Source organism: Jaculus jaculus, chromosome 19 (genome assembly GCF_020740685.1).
Source record: "Jaculus jaculus isolate mJacJac1 chromosome 19, mJacJac1.mat.Y.cur, whole genome shotgun sequence".
Lineage (NCBI taxonomy): Eukaryota > Metazoa > Chordata > Mammalia > Rodentia > Dipodidae > Jaculus > Jaculus jaculus.
This window is the reverse complement of record NC_059120.1, coordinates 53125334-53150401: the sequence shown is the minus strand read 5'-3', so window position 1 is coordinate 53150401 and position 25068 is coordinate 53125334. Positions and strand designations below refer to the sequence as shown.

At 48.5% G+C, this 25068-nt stretch overlaps 1 protein-coding gene across 1 annotated transcript; it reads left to right on the top strand.

The window, feature by feature from the left end:
• Positions 1-909: 909 nt before the first annotated feature.
• Positions 910-22305, top strand: Gja5 (gap junction protein alpha 5). Its single transcript, XM_045137894.1, has 2 exons — positions 910-1033; positions 20224-22305. Exon 2 carries the CDS (start codon positions 20257-20259, stop codon positions 21316-21318), a length of 1062 nt encoding a protein of 353 aa, XP_044993829.1. The 5' UTR covers positions 910-1033; positions 20224-20256; the 3' UTR covers positions 21319-22305.
• Positions 22306-25068: the final 2763 nt, after the last annotated feature.

Genomic DNA, 25068 nt, shown 5'->3' with positions numbered 1-25068 from the left:
GTCCTTAGGCTTCACAGGCGAGTGCTTAATGGCTAAACCTTCTCTCCAGCCCAGAGAGATGAATTTTGGCATTGGCCCAAACTCCCAATTCTGCATTACCACCATGGCTGATTCCTTGACTTCACTGAACCTCGGTTTGCTCAGATATGAAATGCAGCTGATCTCTCCTGTGTAAGGTTAGAAGTTGTAATGACTATGTGAGATGAACACAGGCCATGCACGTGAAGGCCCAGCCCAGTGCAGGCCACACACAAGGTGCTGTCTGGTTGAGATTCTCGAGAGCATGTTTGTCTGGGCTCATGTGCGCAGAAGTCCCCCAAAGGGCTTGCTGGTAGATGGGTACCTTCTTGTCTGAAGACAGGGAAAGGATGGGGAACAGGGCTATCTCGGGCACAGGTGAATTTTCTGCTTGTGCCCCAGGAATGCCACATCCTAGGGATAAAGAGGGGCTTGAGCAGGGGTGGGCAGGGGAAGATGGGGTGCCCCAGGCAGCCTGAGGGAGAGGGCAGGCGTCAAGGACAGCCCCTGAAACAGGAGGGGGGGGTGGGGATTCTACTTCTTTTGGGGGAGCAGTGAGGAGAGGCTGTAGGGAGACAGGCTTATATGAGTACAAAGATTCCAAGAGTAAGAAAGAGAGAAGAAAAGAGAGAAAAGGAGAGAGAGAGAGAGAGAGAGAAAGAGAGAGAGGAGGGAATTCTGCTTTTGGGGGAGAGAGCAGTGAGGACGGGCTGTAGGGAGACAGGCTTAAATGAGTGCAAAGATTCCAAGAATAAGAAAGAGAGAGAACAAGGAGAGAGGGAGAGAAAGAGAGAGGGAGAGAAAGAGAGAGAGGAGGGAGGGGCCCGGAGGGGAAGGGGTGGAGAGAGTAAGAGGAGGAAGAGGTGGGAGGAGGAAGGGCAGCGGGATACAGATTAGAAAGAGTGTGGAAAGTGAACAACTGACAGACGGACAGCAAATGACCGTGGGCAGTTGAAGAGGCGGCCGGAGGCACAGAGAAGCCCACAGAAAGTCCAGGGAGGAGAAAGAGACCCAGGTAATGGTGGACTTGAACTTTAAGAGATAAAACTGCAAGTTAGTATTTAGTACCTGAGGGAGAACAGAGAGACAGACAGACAGAGGGACTGACACTGGCCTCTCCAGAGGCCAGGTAAAAAGCAGAGCACTTTCTTTTCACCTGTGAGTTCATTCTCTAACTCCCCCACCCCGATTTCCCAGGACAGTGAGATTTATTAAAGGAGGAAGGTGTGCGGGGGGCAGCAAGGAGCAGGTTGATGGCTTCTCTGATCTGTAAGAATGGGGGGTGCCCCTGAGGTTACAGCCTGTCCCGTGGAGCTACTGTGCTCTGGGAGCATCTTAGAAAGTGGGTCACTGGTCCATTTCCAAGCACTTCTGTTAAGAGGGAATTGGCCCTTTAAAAACCAAAAGCAGCACTGTTTTACGATGCTTCCTCTAGGCATGGAATCCTTTCTGAAATGCTTTCTGCTTTTTTTTTTTCCCCTTCATAAGGCATGTTGGATGGTTTAAAAATATTTTCTGCCTAGTTTCCCGTGCCCTGCTAAACAGCAGCCCCATGTGAGAGATTCAGGCTGGTCCTCAGGTCAGGAACGGGGTTGATGATACCCAGAGGAGAGCCCTGGGGGAGGCAGCTCTCCTCTCCCCGACCGACCGAGGGGGGCAGGAGACAGGAGACGCCAGGCAGAGATGTGCTGGTCCTCTCCCTGGGCAAGAGAACCGAGCCTCAGGGTGTGAGAGGTGAGTGTGAGCTCCCGAGTGGGTGTGACTCTTCCTCTTCCGTGTCCTCCTTCATCACCTCCTTCATCACGAAGTGTCTGAGGCCCAAGGACTCGTCTGTTTCCACTCAGTACCAACGCCACGCGAGGGAACACTCCTCAGGCCCAAACGTAACTTCAGAAGGACTGAAGAAAGGATGCCGGGGGCTGGAGAGATGGCTTAGCGGTTAAGGTGCTTGCCTAAGGACCCAGGTTCGATTCCCCAGGACCCATGTAAGCCAGATGCACATGGTGGCGCATGTGTCTGGAGTTTGTTTGCAGTGGCTGGGGGCCCCCCATTCTCTCTCTCTTTCTGTCTGCCTCTTTCCTTCTCTCACTCTCTCAAATAATAAATAAATAAAAATTTAAAAAAAAGACTCATCTAACTTAAGATGACAAATGACTTAAAAAGGGCGGGGGATGCTGGACGCGGATTTGGGTTCTCCCTTCAGTGGGTTCCTCTGCTCCTTTCCCACTAACCCATCCTTATAGGACTTTTGGTTCTTGATTCTCAGCTTCTCACTGGGGTTAATGTTTCCTGAGCCAGACTACAGCCCGGCTTAGTCTGTCTGGCCCGAGAGGAGGAAAGGCCACGTGGAGATCACTGGCCAAGGAGCCAGGAGACATGAAATGCAGAGATCAAAGCCAAGGCCACTGGGTGAAGCAGGGGAGCCCCTTATGGCCTGAAGTGTGGCTGGAGGCACAGCAGCCTGACTTTTACATCACCAGACCAAGTGGCCTCCAGGCCACTCCCTACTGTACAAGGCATAGCCCAGAGCCTGATTCCCTCTCAGGTACAACCCTGAACTTTCCCGCCTTCTTGTCAGGTCCCCCAGGGTCCTAGGGCCGTTTGGAGTCTCCTCCTCTGTCTGTCACTCCAGACCTTTTCCCCACTGGCCAGCTACCACAGCATGCATGGCAGAGAGCCCCAAGAGCTTCCCCTTCCCCGCACACATGGCATTCATAGAGCCACGCAATCACAAGGGCAGTTGCCCTGCCTTGGAACCCAGGAGGGTCGAGGTGACTTGCTGGGCTCCTGACGCTGCCCGCTGGCCTCATGTCTTAGCTGCCTCACTCTAAGTACTGGCCTGTCGTTGTAGGCATTAAGCCTGGAAGGGGTAAGTGGATTATCGGTCAACCTCCCCATTTGGTAATAGGGAGACCAAGGCCTAGGAAAGGAATGTGCTTGTTAGAAATGATACCTTGGGCTGGAGAGATGGCTTAGCAGTTAAGAAACCAGGGTTTGATTCCCCAGGACCCATGTTAGGCAAGTGCCCAAGGGGGGGGGGCGCATGTGTCTGGAGTTTGTTTGCAGTGGCTGAAAGAATGGTGCACCCATTCTCTCTCTCTCACAAATAAATAAATAAATAAACAAAATATATTTTTTTAAGTTTTTATTTATTTGTTTGAGAGCGACAGACACAGAGAGAAAGACAGATAGAGGGAGAGAGAGAGAGAATGGGCGCGCCAGGGCTTCCAGCCTCTGCAAATGAACTCCAGACGCGTGCGCCCCCTTGTGCATCTGGCTAACGTGGGACCTGGGGAACCGAGCCTCAAACCGGGGTCCTTAGGCTTCACAGGCAAGCGCTTAACCACTAAGCCATCTCTCCAGCCCTAAACAAAATATTTTTTAAAAAGAAATGCTACCTTGCTCTGCTCGCTCTTCTAGCCCCTGTCCTTTGTTGTTTCCTAGCCTCCACCTCTCCTCATACCTTCTTCTTTTTTTATTTGAGAGAAAGAGAGATTGAGGTGGGCTCGCCAGGGCCTCTGGCCACTACGAATGAACTCCAGCTGCATGTGCCACCCTGGGCATCTGGCTTTCTGTAGTTGATGGGGAATTGAACCTGAGTCCTTTGGCTTTGCAGGCAGACACCTTAACTGCTGAGCCAGATCTCTAACCCACCCCTCCACACCTTCTGGATGCTTCCCTTTGAGCATTCACTACCAGGCAGCAACACCCACCTGCCCAGCAGCTCTTCTTCACCTCCACTGGCTGCTAGTGGGGACGGGCAGTTTGGGACATAGGGCTCCAGCAGTCACTGGGGCTGCCACAGTGCCAGCTGGCCTCTTGGGTGTTGACTGACCCCTTCTGTGGGCCCAGCCAATGAAAATAAGATGGGGACAGGGCTGTCCCTGTGTGTTTACTCAGGATGGAAATTAGAAGATCTGCAGTCCTTCCGCAAGGGGGACCCAAGGCAAGGCCAGTCTCTCCTTCCAGGAAAGGGCTCACCCACAGGGGCTTCCATTCATCTGCTCACAGGGGCTTCCTCCTGGGCTCGGTGACAACAAGTTCCCACAGGTTCTGGCCCCCGCCCGGCTCACGGTTGAGCTGGTGGCAGAGGAGACGTACACATTTTCCTGGAAGGCTCCAGGGTTCCTGTGAGAAAAGCTGACTCCCTTTCTATTGTTGGAAGTTGCTGGCTACTGGTCACACAAAGGACAGCTTGGTATCACTCTATGACCCAATTGTTTCTGACGGCTTAGCAAGTAATGGGCAAGAAAAAGTAAGTGATCTATCTATTCATTTTCTTTTTTCCTTTCTTTCTTTCTTTTTCAAGGTAGGATCTCATTCTAGCCCAGGCTGTCCTGGAATTCACTATTTCACTATATAATCTCAGGGTGGCCTCGAACTCATGGCGATCCTCCTACCTCTGCCTCCTGAGTGCTGGGATGAAAGGTGTGCGCCACCACGCCCTGCAATCTATTCGTTTTCATAAGGGAAGGAGTCTTGGGGTCAGAATCAGAGGGATAGAAACAGCACTGAGGAACCTTCAAGTTTATCTAATTCAGAGTTGGAGCAAGGGTCTGGGCATGTGGAGACACATTTGGTTTGAAAACTGGCTGTGTGACTTGAGGCAAGTTAGTTAAGACCTCAGACCCTTGGTTTCTTCATATGTGAAAGAGGTTAAAAAAAAAAAATCCTCCTTAAGCTTTTGCAAGAGTTACATAAAGATTCCCTTTAACCCTCCCTTGTGCTGGGGACTGAACACTGGGCCTGGGCATATGTTAGGAAAGTACTCAGACGCCGAGTCACATCCCCAGCCTGGTATCTTAAATGGCTAATAGAGTAGCTTAAATAACAGCTTAAATAGTAGCTATTTGACCAACAATAATTCTGAGTCAGTCACCTGTTCCTTAGCCCCAGTCTCTGATTTATACCTTATTTGAGGCAAAGGTGTTTTCACAGTTGAAAGCCAGCCATGACATTCTGTCTGATTTCTATAATTACAATTAAAAAAAATATTTTATGCGTTTATTTGAGAGAAAGGGGGAGAATGGGCACGCCAGGATCTCTAGCCACTGCAAACGAACTCCAAACAGACACACGTGCCACCTTGTGCATCTGGGTTATGTGGGCACTAGGGAATTGAACCTGGGTCCATAGGCTTCCCAGGCAAGTGCCTTCATTGTGCTAAGACATCTCTCTAGCCCTAGATTTTTTTTTTTCTTCTTAGAACCACTTTCCTGACCTCTAAGAGTCAAAAAATCCAGATTTTTGGCTCATGGTTTTTTTTCTCTCTTTTTGGTTTTTCGAGGTAGGGTCTCACTGTGGCCCAGACTGACCTGGAATTCACTATGTAGTCTCAGGGTGGCCTCGAATTCTCGGTGATCCTCCTACCTCTGCCTCCCGAGCGCTGGGATGAAAGGCGTGTGCCACCACACCCAGCCTGCCTCACGGCTTTGCCACTCATTTGCCATCCTGTCACAGACCCCTGGGGTGCGCTAACTTGGAGCAGGAGGGCCTCAGCCACCGTCCAGCCCAACTGCTTTGTTTTGACAAGTTCAAGGAGGATCGGGAAAGGGGTGCCTCTGTCTCAAGCCACAGTGAAAGAGTTGGGACCACAAACAGCCTCTCAGGAGATGCCAACACTGTGCGCATTCACAGAGGCTCCAGACCCACCCTAACCTGCCCGGTGGAGAGCTCCAGGGAGGGAAGAGGTGGCCGGTCCAAATGTCCCTGCTCCTCAGAGGAACTCTTCCTCTCTTCCAAGTAGATCTGAGTCGGCTTTGATTCCTTTTATCTTCTCTTGGTGGTCGTATTCCAAAGTGCTGTAGCCCCTCGGAAGGGAGAAATCCCATGAGGCATACTCACTCAACCCTAGAGAAAGAGTCTGAGGAAAGAGGCAGAACGAATGTACCCCAAGAAAGAAAAAGGCTTGCTTGGGGTCCTTGCTATGAAACTAACTATCCCGCTACACTTTCAAATTTAGTACCAAGTGGACTAGTTGAGTCATGTTTGAGGGTTGTTTTTTTTTTTTTTTTTTTACTGGAAATATTAGAAAATAAAACAAGAAACTAACTCATCAAGCGCCTTCCATGTGCCTGCCAGTTTTCTTTCTTGTAGTCATGTATTATTTAGTGCTCCTGAGTAAGTAAGTATTTCCTTTTTGTCCAAGTGAGCGGGAAGGTGACACAAGTCAGGTGATGCAAGCGGGGTTCTATCCTGTCATTCCTTGGAACCATTAGTCAGCCGTGTAGTGGCGGCCATGCCTGTCTCCCTGGCTATGGAGCGACATCTGTGGAGCAGTGACCCCTGCCTTTGAGCCGGCCGGAAGCCCCACAGTAGATATTGCCACAGCCAAGAACACTCAGTAGTCCCCAAGAGGAAATGACTTGTTACGGGTGAATTCTGGCTAAAGAGTGGCAGGTACTAAAGTCTGGGGATCCCGACCCCTGTGGGCTAAGGCCCCCAAGTGCGGTGATTACTGCCAGGAGCAGAACGTGCGGAACTTGTCTCACCAATAAAGCGGAAGCTGAAAGGTGTCTTGGGCTTCTAACGGGACTAGAGAAAGTGATCGCGACGTTCACGGGCTCTGAGAACTGTAGGGTTCTCTCTCTTTCCATTTTCTTTCTTAAGCCACTGCAAACGAACTGCAGACGCGTGCACCCCCTTGTGCATCTGGCTAACGTGGGTCCTGGGGAATCGAGCCTCGAACTGGGGTCCTTAGGCTTCACAGGCAAGCGCTTAACTGCTAAGCCATCTCTCCAGCCCTACTTTATTGTAATTTAATGTTTCTATTCACCATCCATTTCCAGCTACTGTTTATAAATATTTCTTCTTTCAACATTTTGAGAAACACTGACTATTTTCACTAGCACACGTCTCTTGCTTCACTTTGCTGTGGCTCCCTTGCACTTTGTTGGCATTGAAAACAGGGTACTGAAACCAGCAGGGTGTCTTTGAGTGGACCAGTCTGTCCTCGGCAGAAGATAATTACATTCAAATAGGAGTTAATTAGCTGCCCCTGGCTTGGGTAAGAGGAAAACTAAAGTGAGGCCTTTTTATCTCTTCCTTCTCGGCGGCTCTATCTTCTTCTCTCTACAGTGATCAGGGTTCAGGGATGCCAGACCCCAGTGAACCTCTAATTCTGAGGAAGTAGCTCACGGTGGCCAACTCCATAACTATGGCTATTTATCATATGCCTGGTCGTTGTCCCTTAGGCCAAGTTCCCCAAGTTGGGGAAAGAATTTAAATCCTAAAAACAGGGTAGTACCCCAATCACTTCAATCAACTCCCTAATGTAATAATCACCTCATGAACACCCCTGTCCAGTCACCTGCGTAGCCTGGGACAGGCAAGGTTTGCCAAGGAATGGACAGTCAGACAATTTAGGTAAAGGTTAGCCCAGTGGTTAGGACTGGGGGACTGCTGTCAGCTGCTCCAGAATCTCTGGGTTTGATTTCAGTTCCAGTTTTCACCGGCAGAGTGAGCTCACTCTGTTATCCACTCGGAGCCCAGTGAAGAAGGGTGAGATTCGTACCCCCCTACCTTAGGGTGTGTGAATATCAAATGAAAACCAAGCTGTATCAGCTAGAGTGTCTGGCACATAGAAAAGTTTCAACAAGGGCTGGAGAGATGGTTTAGTGTTTAAGGTGCTCACCTGTGAAGCCTAAGGGCCCAGGTTTGATTCCTCAGGACCCATGCAGGCCAGATGCACAAGGTGGCGCATGTGTCTGGATTTTTGTCTGCAGTGGCTGGAGGCCTTGGCATGCCTATTCTCTTTCTTTCTCTCTCTCTCCCTCACACAAATAAATAAGATACTCGAAAAAGTTTCAGCAAGTATTATATTGGTATTACCATTATTACATACTTTCAAATTTTGAGCATGTGGCTCTAAATAAACTAGAAGATGTAGTCGAGACTACCAGAGAAGACTAAAGCTTCCTGAAGTAGTTGAGGATTAAGGGATTTTTTTTTTTCAAGTAATTTCCCTATATATCATTTCAGGGAAAATACTCTTGGGATGGGAAATCAGAAAAAATGCAAACATGCGCATGTGTGAGGAAGACACAGAGGAGCTCTGGGCTGATGGCTATACTTGACACTTTTTTCTTTCTTTCTTTTCTTTCCTTTTTTTTTTTTTTGGTTTTCGAGGTAGGGTCTTGCTGTAGCCCAGGAATTCACTATGGAGTCTCAGGGTGGCCTTGAACCCACAGCAACCCTCCTACCTCTGCCTCCCGAGTGCTGGGATCAAAGGTGCGCACTCCACGCCTCGGCCTATACTTAGCACTTCATAGAGCCACCTTTCATGTCTGGCATAGCCTAGGAGCTCTGCAAACACTTTCTGAACAAAAATGAACTGACATGATACTATGCCAAAGGCGTCCCCTCTGGAGGTCCTTTGGGCTCTTTTGTGACAGTATTCTCTTAATTGGGAAGCAAGTCGACCTAGGGCTGCATTCTACTGTGTGGCAGGTGGAATCACAGCACAGGCCCCTGGGGAGCTACGATTACTATGAATAACGGCCTTTATTGAGAGCCAGAGATCTATTAGATACTGTCCAGAACATGTGTCGCCATCCAAAATTAGCCTTCGTCAAGTGGCTTTATAATCTAATTTTGACAAACGTGGATAAATTCCCCAGTAATCTGAGGGGATTTGGCATAGTGTCACAGTGTCTACCTTCAACACATGCAGTTCTTTCTTTTTTTAAAAAAAATATTTTATCTGGGGGCTGGAGAGATGGCTTAACAGTTAGGGCGTTTGCCTATGAAGCCTAAGGACCCAGGCTTGAGTCCGCAGTACCCATGTAAGCCAGATGCACATGGTGGCACATGCATCTGGAGTTCGTTTGTGGTGGCTGGAGGCCCTGATGCACCTATTCTCTCTCTCTCCCTCTCTATCTCTCTGCCTCTTTCTCTCAGAAAAAAATTAAATTAAAAATATTTTTAAAATATTTTATTTATTTGAGAGAGAGGCAGATAGAGAGAATGGGCACCCGAGAGCCTCTAGGCGCTGCAGATGAACTCCAGACACAGGCGCCACCTTGTGCATATGGCTTTATGTGGAACCTGGGGCATCAAACCTGGGCCCTTCAGCTTAGCAGGCAAGGGCCTTAACCACTAAGACATCTAGCCCGACATCTGGTTCTTCTTAGCGAGGCAGTAGGAAAGGCATCCGTTCCCCTCATGTTTTGCCATCATCATCATCAGGACCCCCAACGTCAGCTCCCCAGGAGGCCAGCTACTAACATGCAACATGGCCCTCAGATATTTCTAATGCTCTGCATGCATTCTTGTCTTTTTCATGAGCAGTTGAGAAAGGTCAGCCTTGACCTGTTTGGTACGTGGGGTTTTGAGTGACCTGAGTGTTATCCTCCATCCATTGATGTTGTTTTCAAAGCACACTTTAGCAACACATGGCTCAGTGTTAAACACTAAGGGATGAACTGGAGAGAGGGCTTAGTGGCTAAGGCTCGCCTGCAAAGCCTAAGGATCCAGGTTCAATTCTCCAGTTCTCACGTAAGCCAGATGCACAAGGGGGCGCATGCACTGGAGTTCGTTTGCAGGGGCTGGAGGCCTTGGTGTGCCCGTTCTCTCTCTCCATATGCGTGTGTGTGCGCCTCTCTCTCTTTTGAGAACACTACTGAGAGAGTCTGGGGCGGGTGAGGAATGCCAGTGGAGTGTTTTCTGAAGAACAACACACGGCTGGCAGAGAAAATAGTGCTCAGGATGTGTGAGACCCTAAAGGCCTTATGGTGCAGGCTAAGGCTCAGCTGCTGACTTGGTGGCAACTGCCATGTTAGGTGGGCTGCCACATGTGGCCGCGGTGGGTGAGGCTGGAGTCCACAGAGGAGAGAGAATGTTCAGCTATCCACATGGAAGCTTCTTTGCCTGCCCGCGGCATGACCTGCAAGCAGGAGAGATGAGCTCGTAGTTCTGCAGCTGATGGGCTTCGTGCCATAGCTGGGACCGGAAACCTGCTGCAAACGTGTGAGTCCTAGCGGTGTAGTTGCTTCTGTCCTGGGCCCTGTCACCTTCATGTCTGCCTTCAGAAGTATGGCACGGGCCGAGCGTGCCTCATCATGGGGACTGCAGACTTCTCCCCAACACCAGGCGCAGACTCCAAAGCCATTCTGGGCACACTCCACCTTTGTGATTTTCTTTTATTCTTCTTCTTCTTTTTTTTTTTTTTGGTAAATATTTTATTTTTATTTATTTATTTGAGACAGAGTGAAAATGGGCGCACCAGGACCTCCAACCACTCCAAATTAACTCCAGATGCACGCGTCACCTTGTGCCTCTGGTTTATGTGGGTCTTGGGGAATCGAACCTGGGTCCTTAGGCTTTGCAGACAAGTGCCTTAACTGCTAAGCCATCTCTCCAGCCCACCTTGTGCTTTTCTTTATGCCCTATGATGCTAGCTGTCTGTCATCCCAGTGAATTTGTTCATGCACTTGCCTTGTCTGAGATGAGGATCTCTCTCTTTTTAAATTTTTTGTTATTTTGAGGTAGGGTCTCGCTCTAGCCCAGGCTGACCTGGAATTCACTCTGTGGTCTCAGGGTGGCCTGGAACTCATGGCGATCCTCCTGCCTCTGCCTCCTGAGTGCTGGGATTAAAGGCGTGCGCCACCACGCCTGGCATGAGGATCTCTTTTATCCACTCTGAACCCGCCCCCCCCCAGCCCCGACCAAAGAAAGATCACATGCACCTAATTCCCATTAAGGCTGTCTCTCTGGGAAGCTCTCTGAATTCAACTCCAGCTCCCCCTCACGCCACTGTTACATTCATCTCCCCTGCTTCTCCTGCTCTCCCTCCGGCCCTCTTTCTGTCACTCACTGTGGTCCAATGGGTGCACATCTGTGGCTGACCTTTGAACCCCCACGCTCCCACTCCCACACCCACCCAAGGTCAGCGCTCTTCACACGCGTGACATGTCGCACTTAATTTCCGTCCTAGTCCTGGCTGGATCTGTAGTCCCCGCGGGACAGCGAGTTTCCTTAATACAGAGTCTTAGTGACCTTTCAGTCTCTAAGGTCCAGCACGGGGCTAGCATGAGAGGACACTCAGCAAATGCTTATGAAGCTGAATGGGACTTTTCTACATGTTTTTCTTGAGCTCTCCGTATAGCACAGGTCACATCAAGGGAGCAGGATAAGGATTGGATTGGTTACATAACAGCTGACCCCTGGGTCTTACCACTCAACAGCAGAGTCGTGTCTGAAGTCACTCAGTGCCCCACGGTGAGCAGGAGGTTGTGAAGCCCCAAGGGCAGAGACCTCAGAATGGATGAGCTCCGTGCTTGGAAAGGAGATGGAAGGAGCTTACTGGCACTGTACCAGATCCATCAGAAACTCCAGAATGAGGTCCTGGTGCTGCCCCTCATTAGTCTTTGTTTCTTTAAACAAGTCATCTCTGTTTCCTCCTTTGTGAAACAGGCAATAAAAATCAGCGCACACAGTGTCCACGAAGATACAGCCACTCAGCAATCAAATCTCAATGCCTACGGTTCTGGAGGGGAGACTCAGTCTTTTAAGTTTTTAAAAATTTTACTTATTTGCAGACACAGAGAGACAGACAGGCAGGAAGAAAAAGAGAGAGAGAGAGAGAGAGATGGAGAGAGAGAGAGAAAAAAATGGATATACCAAATGAACTCCTGATGCAAGCATCCCTCTGTGCATCTGGCTTTATGTGGGTACTGGGGAGTTGGATTCAGATTGTCAGGTTTTACAGGCAAGTGCCTTAACTGCTGAGCCATCTCTCTGGCCCCAAAATTCAGCCTTGAACAGAGCGAGCCAAAGACAGAATGTTAGAGAAACATATTTCAAACAGCGTAAGGTTTTAGCTGTAATACTAGCTGTAATACTGGACTTCAGAAGGGAGAGTTGAACCTCCACAGGACTACTTTGCAATTTTATTGCTTATATTAATTTTCTCATTGCTGTGACAAGATACCTGACAAAAGCAACTTCGGGATGGGCGAGTTTATGGAGATTCATGGTTTAGGAAGAGACATAAGCCGTCATGGTGAGAAAACAGGCAGCCGCATGGTGACTGGCCACTTGGCATCCAGTCAGGAAATGGAGAGAATGCTGGCGCTCAGCTTGCTTTCTTCTCTTCCTTTTGAAAAAACATATTTTATTTATGTGAGAGAGAAAGAGGCAGAGGCACATAAAGAGAATGGGTGCGCCAGGGCTTCCAGCCACTGCAAACAAACTCCAGACACATGCACCACCTTGTGCATCTGGGCTTATGTGGGTACTGGGGAATCGATCCTGGGTCCTTTGGTTTTGCTGGCAAGTACCTTAACCACTAAGCATTCTTTACAGCCCTCTTGTATTTCCTTTTCACTCAGCCCTAGACTTCAGCCTACAGGCTGATGCCACCCACATTCAGGGAGGGTCTTCCCTCCTCAGGCAAACCTCTCTGGAAATGCCCCCAAAGACACACCAAAAGCCAGGCATGGTAATGCACGTCGTTTTTAATCCCAGTACTTGGGAGGCAGAGGTAGGAGGATCGCTGTGAGTTTGAGGCCACCCTGAGACTACATAGTGAATTCCAGGTCATCCTGGGCTACAGACCCTACCTCGAAAAACAAAACAAAACAAAACAAAAAAGACACCAGGAGGTATATCTACTAGATGATCATAAATCTAGTCATGAAGATTAAACATCCCATTGCTGCCAGATCAAAGAGTTTCTTCCATTGCTAGGAGGACATTTGTTATTTATCTACTAAGAGAATCTAATACAATAAGAATACCAGGTAGAGCCAGGTGTGGTGGCACACACCTTTAATCCCAGCACTCAGGAGGCAGAGGTAGGAAGATTGGCATGAGTTTGAGGCTACCCTGAGACTACATAGTGAATTCCAGGTCAGCCTGGGCTAGAGTGAGACCCTACCTCAAACAAACAGACAAACAAACAAATAACAACAACAACAACAACAAAAGAATATGAAGTAGAAGACAAGGCTTTTGATTTTTCAGAAGTTTCCTACCCATTTGGGGGAGGAGAGGAGAAAGCTACTGAACTCATGAAGGAAGCAGTTGTGCCTGATTTCATTTATTTGATAGATATCATGGACTGCCTAATATTTGTCAGGCCTGGGAATTGTTTTTGTTACTCAGAGCAATGGTGGGTACACAGAAGAAACTCAGGGGGCTGGAGAGATGGCTCAGCAGTTGAGGCACTTGCCTGTGCAGCCTAAGGACCCAGGTTCAACCCTCCAGATCCCACGTAGGCAGACGCACAAAGGTGAGGCAAGTGCAAGGTCACACATGCCCACTAGGTGGCACAAGCATCTGGAGTGCCAGTCCTGACACACCTCTCTCTCTCTCTAAAATAATAATAATAAAAGAAACTCAGAAAGGTGCTTGTGGTTTGGGTGATGGACAAGAAACTTTTGGAGGACAAATCTAAGGCACCATGTGTCAATGCATCCTACCCGTCGGGTGGGAAGTTAGAGTTCAGGAGATGTAAAAGAGAGCTGAGGTCAATTGAGTAGGGTTCTCTATTTCAATTTTCACCCATGCAGTCAAAGAAAGATCGTTTATGAGTTTGTGGCTCATCTGGGTTCTGATTTTTTTTTTTTTAAATTACCTGTATCAGGACACAAGAGAAGCACCAGACTAGGAATAGAGATATCTGAGCTTTGATTTCTGGTCACATAATTTATGAAGACAAGATATGAAATGACTAATTTTTACATTACTAAATCTTGGCCCTTTTCCTCTTACTCAATGTATTAGCTGTTTTTTTTTGTTCTGTTTTTTTGTTTTAGTTTTTGGAGGTAGGGTCTCTCACTCTAGCTCAGGCTGACCTGGAATTTACCATGTAGTCTCAGGCTGGCCTCAAACACACAATGATCTTCCTACCTCTGCCTCCCCAATGCTGGGATTGAAGGGCATGTGTCACCACCATGTCCAGCTTAGCTGTTTTGTTTTTTTTTTTTTAACTATGACAAAATACCTGAGACACACAAATTAAGGGAGAAAAGATTTATTTTGGATCACAGTTTCATAGATTTCAGCCCATTGTCAGCTAGCATCACTGCTTTTAGACCTGCGACAAAGCAAAAGCATCACGGCGTGGCAGGGGGAAGCTACTCTTCTCAGGATAGCCGAGAAGGGCAAAAAGAGAGAGAGAAAGACTGAGCGAGTCCAGGGAGAAGTCACACCCAAACTGATTCACTTCCTCCAACTCTGCAACCACCTCGAAAACAAACAGTCAAAAAAAAAAAAAAAAAAAAAAAACCAACAACAGCAACACACATTAAATCAACTAATAATATAAGAGAACATTCTAGGTGGCAGAAACATGAAGCCCCAAGATAGAGAGATGAGAAATTGTGGGACACATGGGTGCACAGGTGGTGCATGTCGTAAGTCTAGGAGGCAAACAGTAGAGGCTGGGGCATGCCGTGGGAGGGTTCATACGGCAAGTTTAGGTTTGAACTTCAAAGTAGTAGGAGGCCAGCGAGGATTCCGACTAGAGCAGGGAAGCCAATTTGCCATTGTGTTTGACAGAGCTTATTCGTGTCACGGGCAGCTTCCTTTGCCTCGCCTAACACGCTTCCTGTCAACCAATGGATACTAATCTACGAAGCATTTTATGTGCTACGCGCGCAGCGAACTCATTTCTACAGTTCACCTATGGGCTCGTTTGGTGAGAGGCAGGGCTGGGCGAGGTAGCTACAAAGCTTGGCTTTAGCCGTAGACCTTTCACATCCACAGCTGAGCAGCTGGCGCGGCAGCCATTCGGAGGTTCTCTGACACAGTCTGGTGTCAGCAATGTCGTTCAAAGAAGGGGCCTTGTCCGATTTTCTCTGCCAGGGACCTAGACGGGTCTGCCTCGGTGCAAGTTCTACTATTCCCTCCCAGGGAGATGCCCTTCCAGCTCGATCTGTCTGGTTTTCCAAATACCCTGTTTAAGGACCTGTGATTGCTGCCTTCTACGTGTAATTGACTTTACAAGCAAGGGAACCAGCAGTCAGCTTCTGGACAAATCAGACCCAAGTGTCACACTGTTTGGGATTATTTCTATGTCCTTGATTTGCATGGAGTAAGCGAAAAGATCAAGAGAATATTCTTTGGGGGTTGGGGTTGAGTTTGGAAAACTGATCCTAAGTCCTGGAAGATACACTGGTTCTATTGTTCTTGTCTTTCTTTCTTTTATCAATTCCCATTTTATTCTCATCCAACCCTAACCACCCCATTAGTCTTCATCCACATTTCTCCTATGTAGTATTTATTTTTCTCTTTTGAGAACTGTTTGTTCATTTCATTAGCCCATTTGTTGTGACTGGCAGGTTTTGTTTTTTAGTGTTTACTTTGCAGTTCTTTTTGTAATTCTTTATTTTATTTATTGATTTATTCATTAGAGACAGGGAGGGAGAATGGGCATGCCAGGGCCTCTAGCCACTGCAAACACATGTGCTACCATGTGCATCTGGTTTATGTGGGTTCTGGGGAATTGAACCTGGGTCCTTAGGTTTTGTAGGCAAGTGCATTAATACTAAGCAATCTCTCCAGCACCCTCCCACCCTTGTGTTGAGGTAGGGTCTCACTCTAGCCCAGGCTGTCCTGGAATTCACTCTGTAGTCTCAGACTGACCTCAAACTCACAGCGATCCTCCTACCTCTGCCTCTTGAGTGCTGGGATTAAAGGTCTGTGCCACCCTGCTGGGCCTTTTCTCTGTCATGTCCTTTCTCCTCTTAGAGCTGTCCCCTCATTAGTAATGGCTGCCTTTCTTTCTCTTGATACCTTACCTCATAGCACAGTAACTGTGGCTACAGCTACGTTGCAGATGAGAGCAGTAAACACAGATGAGTCATCTCTTCAAGCACAGCATCTACTCAGAGGAAATGGAACTCGTGCCTCTGTTCTCCTAACTAACTCCGTTTCTTCTTCTGCATCTCCAGCTTCCCCTTATTCCACCGTCATGGTCTTCTCTCTGTTTCTCCTCTGTCTGCCCTCCGGCCCGCCCTCTTTCTATAGTCACTATAGTCCAATGAGTGCACGTCCATGGCTAACCCTGAACACCTCACATGTGCCCAGAAGAGATGGCAGCACACTCTCTCTATGCAATCAGCCATTTTTTCCTTTTGAGAAAATGCCTCACAATGTTTCATACTTGGAGGCTGAAGGAGGAACTCCTGCACCACCTGAGAAGGCTGATGTCTACTTGCCATCCAGGGGCAAAAGGCCTGGGTTGACATGGCTGAGAGCAGAGACAAGATCTTTCCACTCCCCTCTCTGGTTTTGGGAAATTGGGGGCAGAGGTCACAACCTGAAGGATGGTCTCTGTCATGGCGTCTACTCAGGAGCCAAGAAAGTCATGATCATGACATGCGGCAACGCCCACCCTGCCTTTCCCCAGAAGCATAAAGAACGTTAGACAGAGGGTTGGAAGGATGGCTTAGCGGCTAAGGCACTTGCTTGCAAAGCCAAAGGACCCAGGTTTGACTCCCCAGGACCCATGTTAGCCATATGCGCAAGGTGGCACATGTGTCTGGAGTTCATTTGTAGTGGCTAGAGGCCCTGGTGTGCCCATTCTCTCTCCCTCTCTCTTTCAAATAAATTACACACATATATATGGCTGGAGAGATGGCTTAGCAGTTAAGGCGTTTGCCTGCAAAGCCAAATGACCTTGGTTTGATTGCCCAGGACTCATGTAAGCCAGCTGCACAAGGTGGTGCATGCATCTGGGGCTTGTTTGCAGTGACTGGAGGCCCTGGTGCACCCATTCTCTCCCCCCGTTTTTTTCCTCTCTTTCAGGTAAACAAATAAAAATTTTAAAAAACCTAAAAAATAAATATAGATAATATAAAAATAATATACTATATACATATAAATATGGAATGTCATATAGGAAGTAGGAACATGTTAGCAGCAAAGACACAAAGATCAAATTTCTGAATTGAAGCCTCTAGGGTCACACTCAAAATTCATGTTGTATTATTCTAAGAAAATACTTATGCTCAGTTCTCTCTTTTTATCACACTATTGATTAGGAGTGGTTAGAAATTTCAACTAGAAGGGAATCTTTTGATCACTGATGAGGAATTCTGGAAATAGGAGGTGAAGAGTTCGTTCACAGACCTCAGGACACCAGTGGGCCATTGTCTCTGAGTCTCTGCGCAGCTTCAGACATCTTGATTCACATGACCCTGTCCACAAGCGGGAAGCAGGAGGGTGAGTGAGGCTCCCCCTGTATACTGGGCTGTAAATACTTCTCTTGTTTTTAATATTTCATTTATTTATTTGAGAGAGAGAGAGAGAATGAGACAGATAGAGAGCAAGAAAGACAGAGAAGAGAATGGATGCACCAGGGCCTCTAGCCACCGCAAATGAACTCCAGAAGCATGCACCGCCTTGTGCATCTGGCTTACATGGGTACTGGGGCATTGAAACTCTGTTCTTAGGCTTAGCAGGCAAGTGCCTTAACCATTAAGCCATCTCTCCAGCCCTGGATTATGTTTTTTTAAAATATATTTTATTTATTTGGGCTGGAGAGATGGCTTAGCAGTTAAGTGCTTGCCTGTGAAGCCTAAGGACCCCGGTTCGAGGCTTGATTCCCCGGGACCCATGTTAGCCAGGGCGTAAGTATCTGGAGTTCGTTTGAAGTGGCTGGAGGCCCTGGTGCACCCATTCTCTCTCTCTCTCTCTCTCTGCCTCTTTCTCTCTGTCACTCTCAAATAAATAAATAAATAAACAAAAAATATTTTATTTATTTATTTGTATGTAGAGACAGACAGAGAAAGAGTGAGGGAGAGAATGGGTGTGCCAGGGCCTCTAGCCACTGCAAACGAACTCCAGAAACATGCACCACCATAACCAGGTGGCTGACATGGGTCCTGGGGAATCAAATCTGGGTTCCTTGACTTTGCCAGCAAGTGCCTTAACCACTAAGCCATCTCCCCAGCCCTGGGTTCAGTTTTGAAAAGTAAATGGACCCAGCTTGGTGTGAGGGGACATGTAAGAGGTAGCTGGAAGGAGGACATCTGAGACTCTGTCAGGACCGGGAGAACTCATGGGTACCTTCTTTAAGCAGAACACTTAGCGAGCTGCCCAGTTGGAACAGCTATGCCACACGGAGGAGATTTTTTGGTTTTTTGAGGTAGGGTCTCACTCTTGCCCAGGCTGACCTGGAATTCACTATGCAGTCTCAGGGTGGCCTCGAACTCACGGCGATCCTCCTACCTCTGCCTCCCTAGTGCTGGGATTAAAGTGTGCGACACCACGCCCGGCTCTAAAGCAAGTTCTTGTTTGCTACCTTTCAGCACAGCTGGTCCGTGCCAGAAGATTGATCAGTACAGTGCTTCCTGAGCAGCCAGGCTTACCCCTCCCACCCTCATTCCCTCCTCCACCTCATTTTGCCCCCTGGAGTCATAAAGAAAAAGTTCTCCCTAACAGCCGTGCAAAACCTATGGAGCGCATATGGAATGAATCTCGGCACGCCCTATATGCCATCTCACTCGAGCCCCCAATCCTCTCGTGTAGCTGCTCCTTCCGTCTCCACGTGACCCTCAGGAGGCGGATTGAGCGAAGTCAGAACCTCCTCCACTGCTCCAGCGTTCCCCCAGGTGCACTCCCTGGACTGTCTAAGCCAGAACCACGTGACACGCTCGCTGCAATCCAGATTCCTGGGGCTGCACCGCCTCCTGACTTAGAATGTCTGGGGATGGGAGGACGGAGCCCACCAAGTCATGAACGACTTGTTTGATCTCTAGACGTTTTAGAGCGTGGAGGCCGTGCTCTAAGGTACACAGAATCCCTTCTTTAATCTTCTGGGGCAGGGAGAGGTAGGGTGAGGTGATGAATGCAGTAGAGGTTTTCAGTGCTTTAACTCTGTTTAAAAACTGTCCTACTCTAACACTTAATTTTTTGTTCATTTAAATTTATTTGAGAGCAACAGACATAGAAAAAGGTAGAAAGACAGAGAGAATGGACGCACCAGGGCCTCCTGCCACTGCAAATGAGCTCCAGACGTGTGCGCCCTCTTGTGCATTCGGCTAATGTGGGTCCTGTGGAATCGAGCCGCGAACCGGGGTCTTTAGGCTTCACAGGGAAGCACTTAACTGCTAAGCCATCTCTCCAGCCCAGTGCTTTCTTTTTTTGTATTTTATTTTTGTTTATTTAAGAGAGGGATGGAGAGAGAGAGACAGAGGGAGAGAATGGGCACACCAGGGCCTCTAGCCACTGCAAATGAACTCTGGTTGCATTCACCACCATGTGCGCCTGGCTTACATGGGTTCTAGGGAGTTAAACCTGGTTCCTTAGCCTTCGCAGGCAAGCACCTTAACTGCTAAGCCATCCCTCCAGCCCTTTTAACTTTTTTTAAAAAAGTGTTTTCTTATTTATACTTATTTTGAGGAGGGAAGGGAGGCAGATAGAGAGAATGGGTGTGCCAGGGCCTTCAGCCACTGCAAACAAAACTCCAGTTGCATGCGCCACCTTGTGACTCTGGCTTATGTGGGTACTGGTACCTCAGTGCTTGAACTTTAAGAAACTGTACTGTGGTGTTTTGTTTCTAGGAATAGGATCTCAAGTAGCCCGGGATGACATGGAACTCCCCTTATCAAGGATGACCTTGAACTCGTGATCTTCCTGTTTCTCCTTGAGAGGCTGGAATTATGGATGTGCGCCACCATGCTGGGAAAACATTGCATGTTCTTTTCAATATTATTTTTATCAATTTGCAAGGAGATGGGGAAAAAGAGAGAAAGAATGAATGAATGTGTGTGTCAGGGTCTCTTGCCCCTGCAAGTAACCTCCAGATGTATGTACCATTTGGTGCACCTGGCTTTCCGTGGGTACTGAGGAATCGAACCCAGGCTATCAGGCTTTCCATCAAGCACCTTCAACTAGTAAGCCATCTCTCCAGCCCCGCGTTGCACTTTCTTAAAGAGCACATTGGGAGTTGGAGAGATGGCTTAGCGGTTAAGGCGCTTGCCTGAAAAGCCAAAGAACCCAGGTTCAATTCCCCAGGATCCACGCAAGCCAGATGCACACAGTGGCGCGTGTGTCTGGAGTTCATCTGCAGGGGTTGTAGGCCTTGGTAAACTCATTCTCTCTCTCCCTCTCTGCCTTTTTCTCTTCTCTCGCTCAAATAAATAAAATAAAATAAAAACACACATTGGTATGGACCAATGCCCAGAGCATGACAGCACCTTCCAGACCTTTTGAAATCATTCCTTCCCCCCCCCCCCCTCTCCTCCCTGTTTGCAGAAGGCCCGGTGTCGCTCCTGTAAGCCTGCCAAGATGGGCGACTGGAGCTTCCTGGGCGAGTTCCTGGAAGAAGTGCACAAGCACTCCACGGTGATCGGCAAGGTGTGGCTAACCGTCCTGTTCATCTTCCGGATGCTGGTCCTGGGCACGGCGGCCGAGTCGTCGTGGGGGGACGAGCAGGCCGACTTCCGGTGCGACACCATCCAGCCGGGCTGCCAGAACGTGTGCTACGACCAGGCCTTCCCCATCTCGCACATCCGCTACTGGGTGCTGCAGATCATCTTCGTGTCCACGCCGTCGCTGCTCTACATGGGCCACGCCATGCACATGGTGCGCACGCAGGAGAAGCGGAAGCTACGGGCCGCCGAGTGCGCCAAACAAGTGGGCGCGGACGCCTTCGACAGCCCCGCCACCGCCGCCGCCGCCGCCGCCGCTGAGAAGAAGCCGGAACTGACGTGCTGGGAGGAAGTGAACGGCCGGATCGTCCTGCGGGGCACGCTGCTCAACACGTACGTGTGCTCCATCCTCATCCGCACGGCCATGGAGGTGGCCTTCATCGTGGGCCAGTACCTCCTCTACGGGGTCTTCCTCAACACCGTGCACACCTGTCGCCGGAGCCCCTGCCCGCACCCCGTCAACTGCTACGTGTCCCGGCCCACGGAGAAGAACGTGTTCATCGTGTTCATGCTGGCCGTGGCCGGGCTGTCCCTCTTCCTCAGCCTGGCTGAGCTCTACCATCTGGGCTGGAAGAAATGCCGGCAGCGCCTGGCCAAGCGGCGGCGGCAGCAGGCCGCGCCCGAGCGCCCGCTGCCCGGCCCGTCGGTGGGCCCCGTGCGCCAGTACCTGGAGAACGTCCTCGGGGACGCCTTCGTGGTCTCCCAGCAGAACACAGACGCGCTGGCCGCCCAGCTCTTGCCAGGCCAGGAGCACATCCCCGGGGAAGGCTACAACCACGTGCAACACCACAGCCAGAGGCCCGAGGTGCCCAATGGAGGCTCCCCGATGGGGCACCGCCTTCCCCACGGCGACCACAGCGACAAACGCCGCCTTAGCAAGGCCAGCAGCAAAGCCAGATCGGATGACCTGTCAGTGTGACCTTCCGCGTGTGTGTGTGTGTGTGTGTGTGTGTGTGTGTGTGTGTGTGAGAGAGAGAGAGAGAGAGAGAGAGAGAGAGAGAGAGAGAGAGGGGACCAGGATCAGATGTGAAAAAAGGAAGAAGGATCAGAGAGGGGAAGAGGTGTCCCTTCTGACCCGGTTGCCTTCTCGTTCTCGTCACCACCCTGTTGATTTTGGGGTCCCAGGTCCCCTGGGCATTGCTTGTTATCTCTAGGTTAAAAGTCACAGCTCTGAGTGTAGACAGACGTAAGGCTGTGCACCCAGGGATCCTGTCCCCTCGTGTTGTTATTGACTAGGACAGAGGCAAGGAAGGGAACCGTGGCAGTCACAAGGCACAGGGACTGGCTCCCAGCAACACACCACTAGCTTCCCCAAGTCCTTCCCTGGCCAGCCGTCCTCTCTTCACAAACTTCCCAAAGTTCTCAGCCAATTGAGAGCGTCAAAGAGTTTACATCGTATGCTTCCTTGAATCTGCTGTTTCCTGGGCCGTACCTTGGAGTGGTTTTGGTGGTGGCGGCTGTGGGCCTTCCTTGACTCTCTTGCCCTCTACCCAGTTGTAAGAAGAAATCCACAGAACTTGCAACTTCATAAGCGTCTTGATATGTGCCTGTGACACAGGCGTCTCATGTGGGTGATGTGGCAGACTTACCTTCCAGGGTTCACACATCCAACTTACAAGGATGCCGGCTCTTTTAGGGGAGTCACTGTGCGGACAAGTGCCCCTGGAATTCCTGCCACCACCTGTCATTCTTTGCAGTTTAATCTGGTTAAGAGAAACCATCCTTTCCCTCCCTCCTTAGTTGTTCAATGTTCCTCTAAAACCCTTGACAACAGGAATGTCCAAGAAGCTACTCTCCTCTCTCAGGTTCCTCACCAAATTACCAGCCACTGAGGCCAGTGGAATTTCCCTAGGATGTAATAAAACAAAGATAGCATTAGACTTGCAAGATTCTTATTGAAAAAAAAAAAAAAGGCTGTGAAAATGAAATTTTTTTTTTAATTTTTAAATTTTTATTAACATTTTCCATGATTATAAAAAAAATCCCATGGTAATTCCCTCCCTCAAAATGAAAATTTTTTAAATGAAAGGTGTGTAGTAAACAGCTTTAGGTCACTGGGATGAACCTCCAGGCAGTTATGGAAGAAGGGGTTTATTTGAAGCTTACAGATCCAGGAGAAGTTCCATAATGGCAGAAGAAGCTGGCCCGCTTTCACAGGTCCAGGCAGAGAGAGAAAAGCCACAATCCACACCAGCACCATAAGCAAGCACACTTAGGAGCTCCAGGCAAAGCTCAGGTGCTTTGCATATCTTTAGACTGGAATTCCAAATCCACCCCACACCTATGGGGCTGGACCCACCACAGTGACACCTCCTCCAGCCAGGTGGCTGCAAATCTAAATTACAAACTTTAATAAAATCCTGAATGTATTGGGAGCCATACATTCAAACTATCACAAGGAGAGAAGAGAAGACACTGGAAAACTATTTTTTCTCCTATGGACTACTTAGTTATCATGGTAAGGGTAGGTTTGATGACAGCCTTTGAATCCCCTGGATATCTTGTCTGTCTCTTTCTCTTGGAAGTTATAGGGAAACCTTCAGCTTTCTTTGGCAAGGCCCTTATTTAAAGTGCATCCAGCCTGTTTCCCTGGTACTGCTACTGAGTTTACTAGTTGTGGGTCTGCAGAAAAGCCCTGCTTTCCCCTGCCACTAGCTTGGTGTCTCTTATTGAGTGGATCCATAAGAGGTGACTGGCATTTTTTTTTTTTTTCTCAAGGTAGGGTCTCACTGTAGCCCAGACTGACCTGGAATTCACTGTGGCATCTCAGGGTGCCCTCGAACTCACAGCGATCCTCCTACCTCTGCCTCCCGAGTGCTGGGATTAAAGGCATGCGTCACCATGCCTGGTGTGGCTGCCATTTTTTTTCCATCATTTTTTTTCTCAATTTTTATTAACATTTTCCATGATTATAAAATATATCCCATGGTAATACCCTCCCTCTCCATTTTCCCCTTTGAAATTCCATTCTCCATCATATCCCCTCCCCATATCAATCAGTCTCTTTTATTTTGATGTCATGATCTTTTCCTCCTGTTATAATGGTCTTCTGTAGGTAGTGTCAGGCATGGTGAGGTCATGGATATGCAGGCCATTTTGTGTCTGGAGGAGCACATTGTAAGGAGTCCTACCCTTCCTTTGGCTCTTATATTCTTTCTTCCACCTCTTCTGCATTAGACCCAGAGCCTTGGAAAGTGTGATTGAGATGTTACTCAGTACTCCAGTCACTTCTTCCCAGCACTATGATACCTTCTGAGTCATCCCAAAGTCACTGCCATCTGAAAAGAGAAGACTCTCTACCCAAAGTGAGAGTAGCGTTAATATAAGGGTATGAATGTTAAGGGAAGTGCTTACTGGGCAGTTTGATAAGCATAGTATATACATTTTTCCAGACATCAGCATATGTTACATCCCTAGGGCTCATGACTACCCCTGTTTTAAGTTTTCAGTATCAGGGATTTATTCCCTCCCATGGAGCGGGCCTCCAGTCCAATTAGAGGGCAGTTGGTTTCCACCATGACAGATGTGCCACTATTGCACCCGTTGGCTCATTTGGCCTGGCTGGCCAATTATAAGGCTTGCAGTGTCCACTGTTGAGTATCTTCACTGGTGTTATCTCTTTATCCCATTGAACTACATGTAAAATGGCTTCTTCCAGCTTTCTGTCAGCTGGTCTACATGGAGGAGGTTATCAGCTCAGTTCCAGCAGGATTTTTCAGTGGCCTTGTGGCTGCTCAGAATCAGATATTGAGGCTTCTATATTTTTAAGGTGTAGCGAAGGAAAGTCCTGAAATTGAATAGGAAAGGAAGCATGTAGAAAACTCATGTTTTGTCTCCTCTCTTGTTCTGTGGCTGGGTTATCAGCCTAAAATGAATAGGGTAAAGGTCAGAAGGTCAGCTTCTGCCCTGCCTACCTGTTTTTTTTTTTTATGGACTGTCCATTTAGCATGGTGAGAGTACTTTGAAGATGGCTATGGAATCCCCTGGAGAGCTTGCTGCCCCTTCCCGAGCAGGTATTTGAATACTGTAGGTGGACAGAAAGAGGAATGAATGTAGAGATGAAAGGGAACTGAGTGGAATACCACGAAGGAAAGAATGGCTGGCTATCCTGTGTCCCTAACACATTTTTATCTATTATCTGACGCTGGTACCAAGATCTCTGAAATGTGTTTTGTGAAATGAATTGTTTTTGAATGAAAAAATTTGAGCTTAGTCCTTGATGGTGAGGCTTTCAGAAGGAAAACACAAAGTAATATGCATAATCTGTCTATATAAAAAATTATTTTGTCTCAGACCAGGAAGATGGCTGAGCAGTTAAAGGCACTTGGTTGCAAAGCCTGCCTGCCAGGGTTTGATTCCCCAGTACCCACATAAAGTGTCTGGAGTTTACAGTGGCAAGAGGCCTTGGTGTGCCCATATTTTTTCTGTCTCTCCCTCTCTCAAATAATTAAATAAAAGTATTTTAAGATATCCATATGCATGTCTTTTGTGTTCCTTTCATGCTATGACAGTAGGACGATGGTAGACTGATGGGGCAGGGTAGAGCCGTGGAGTCAGCCGTGCACGGGCTGAAGTCCTGGCTGCTGTTTAACACCCGGAGTCCAGTGATTTACTTTAGGACCTGAGACTTCGCTTTCTTACCTGTCCGTTGGATCTAGTCATATCCACC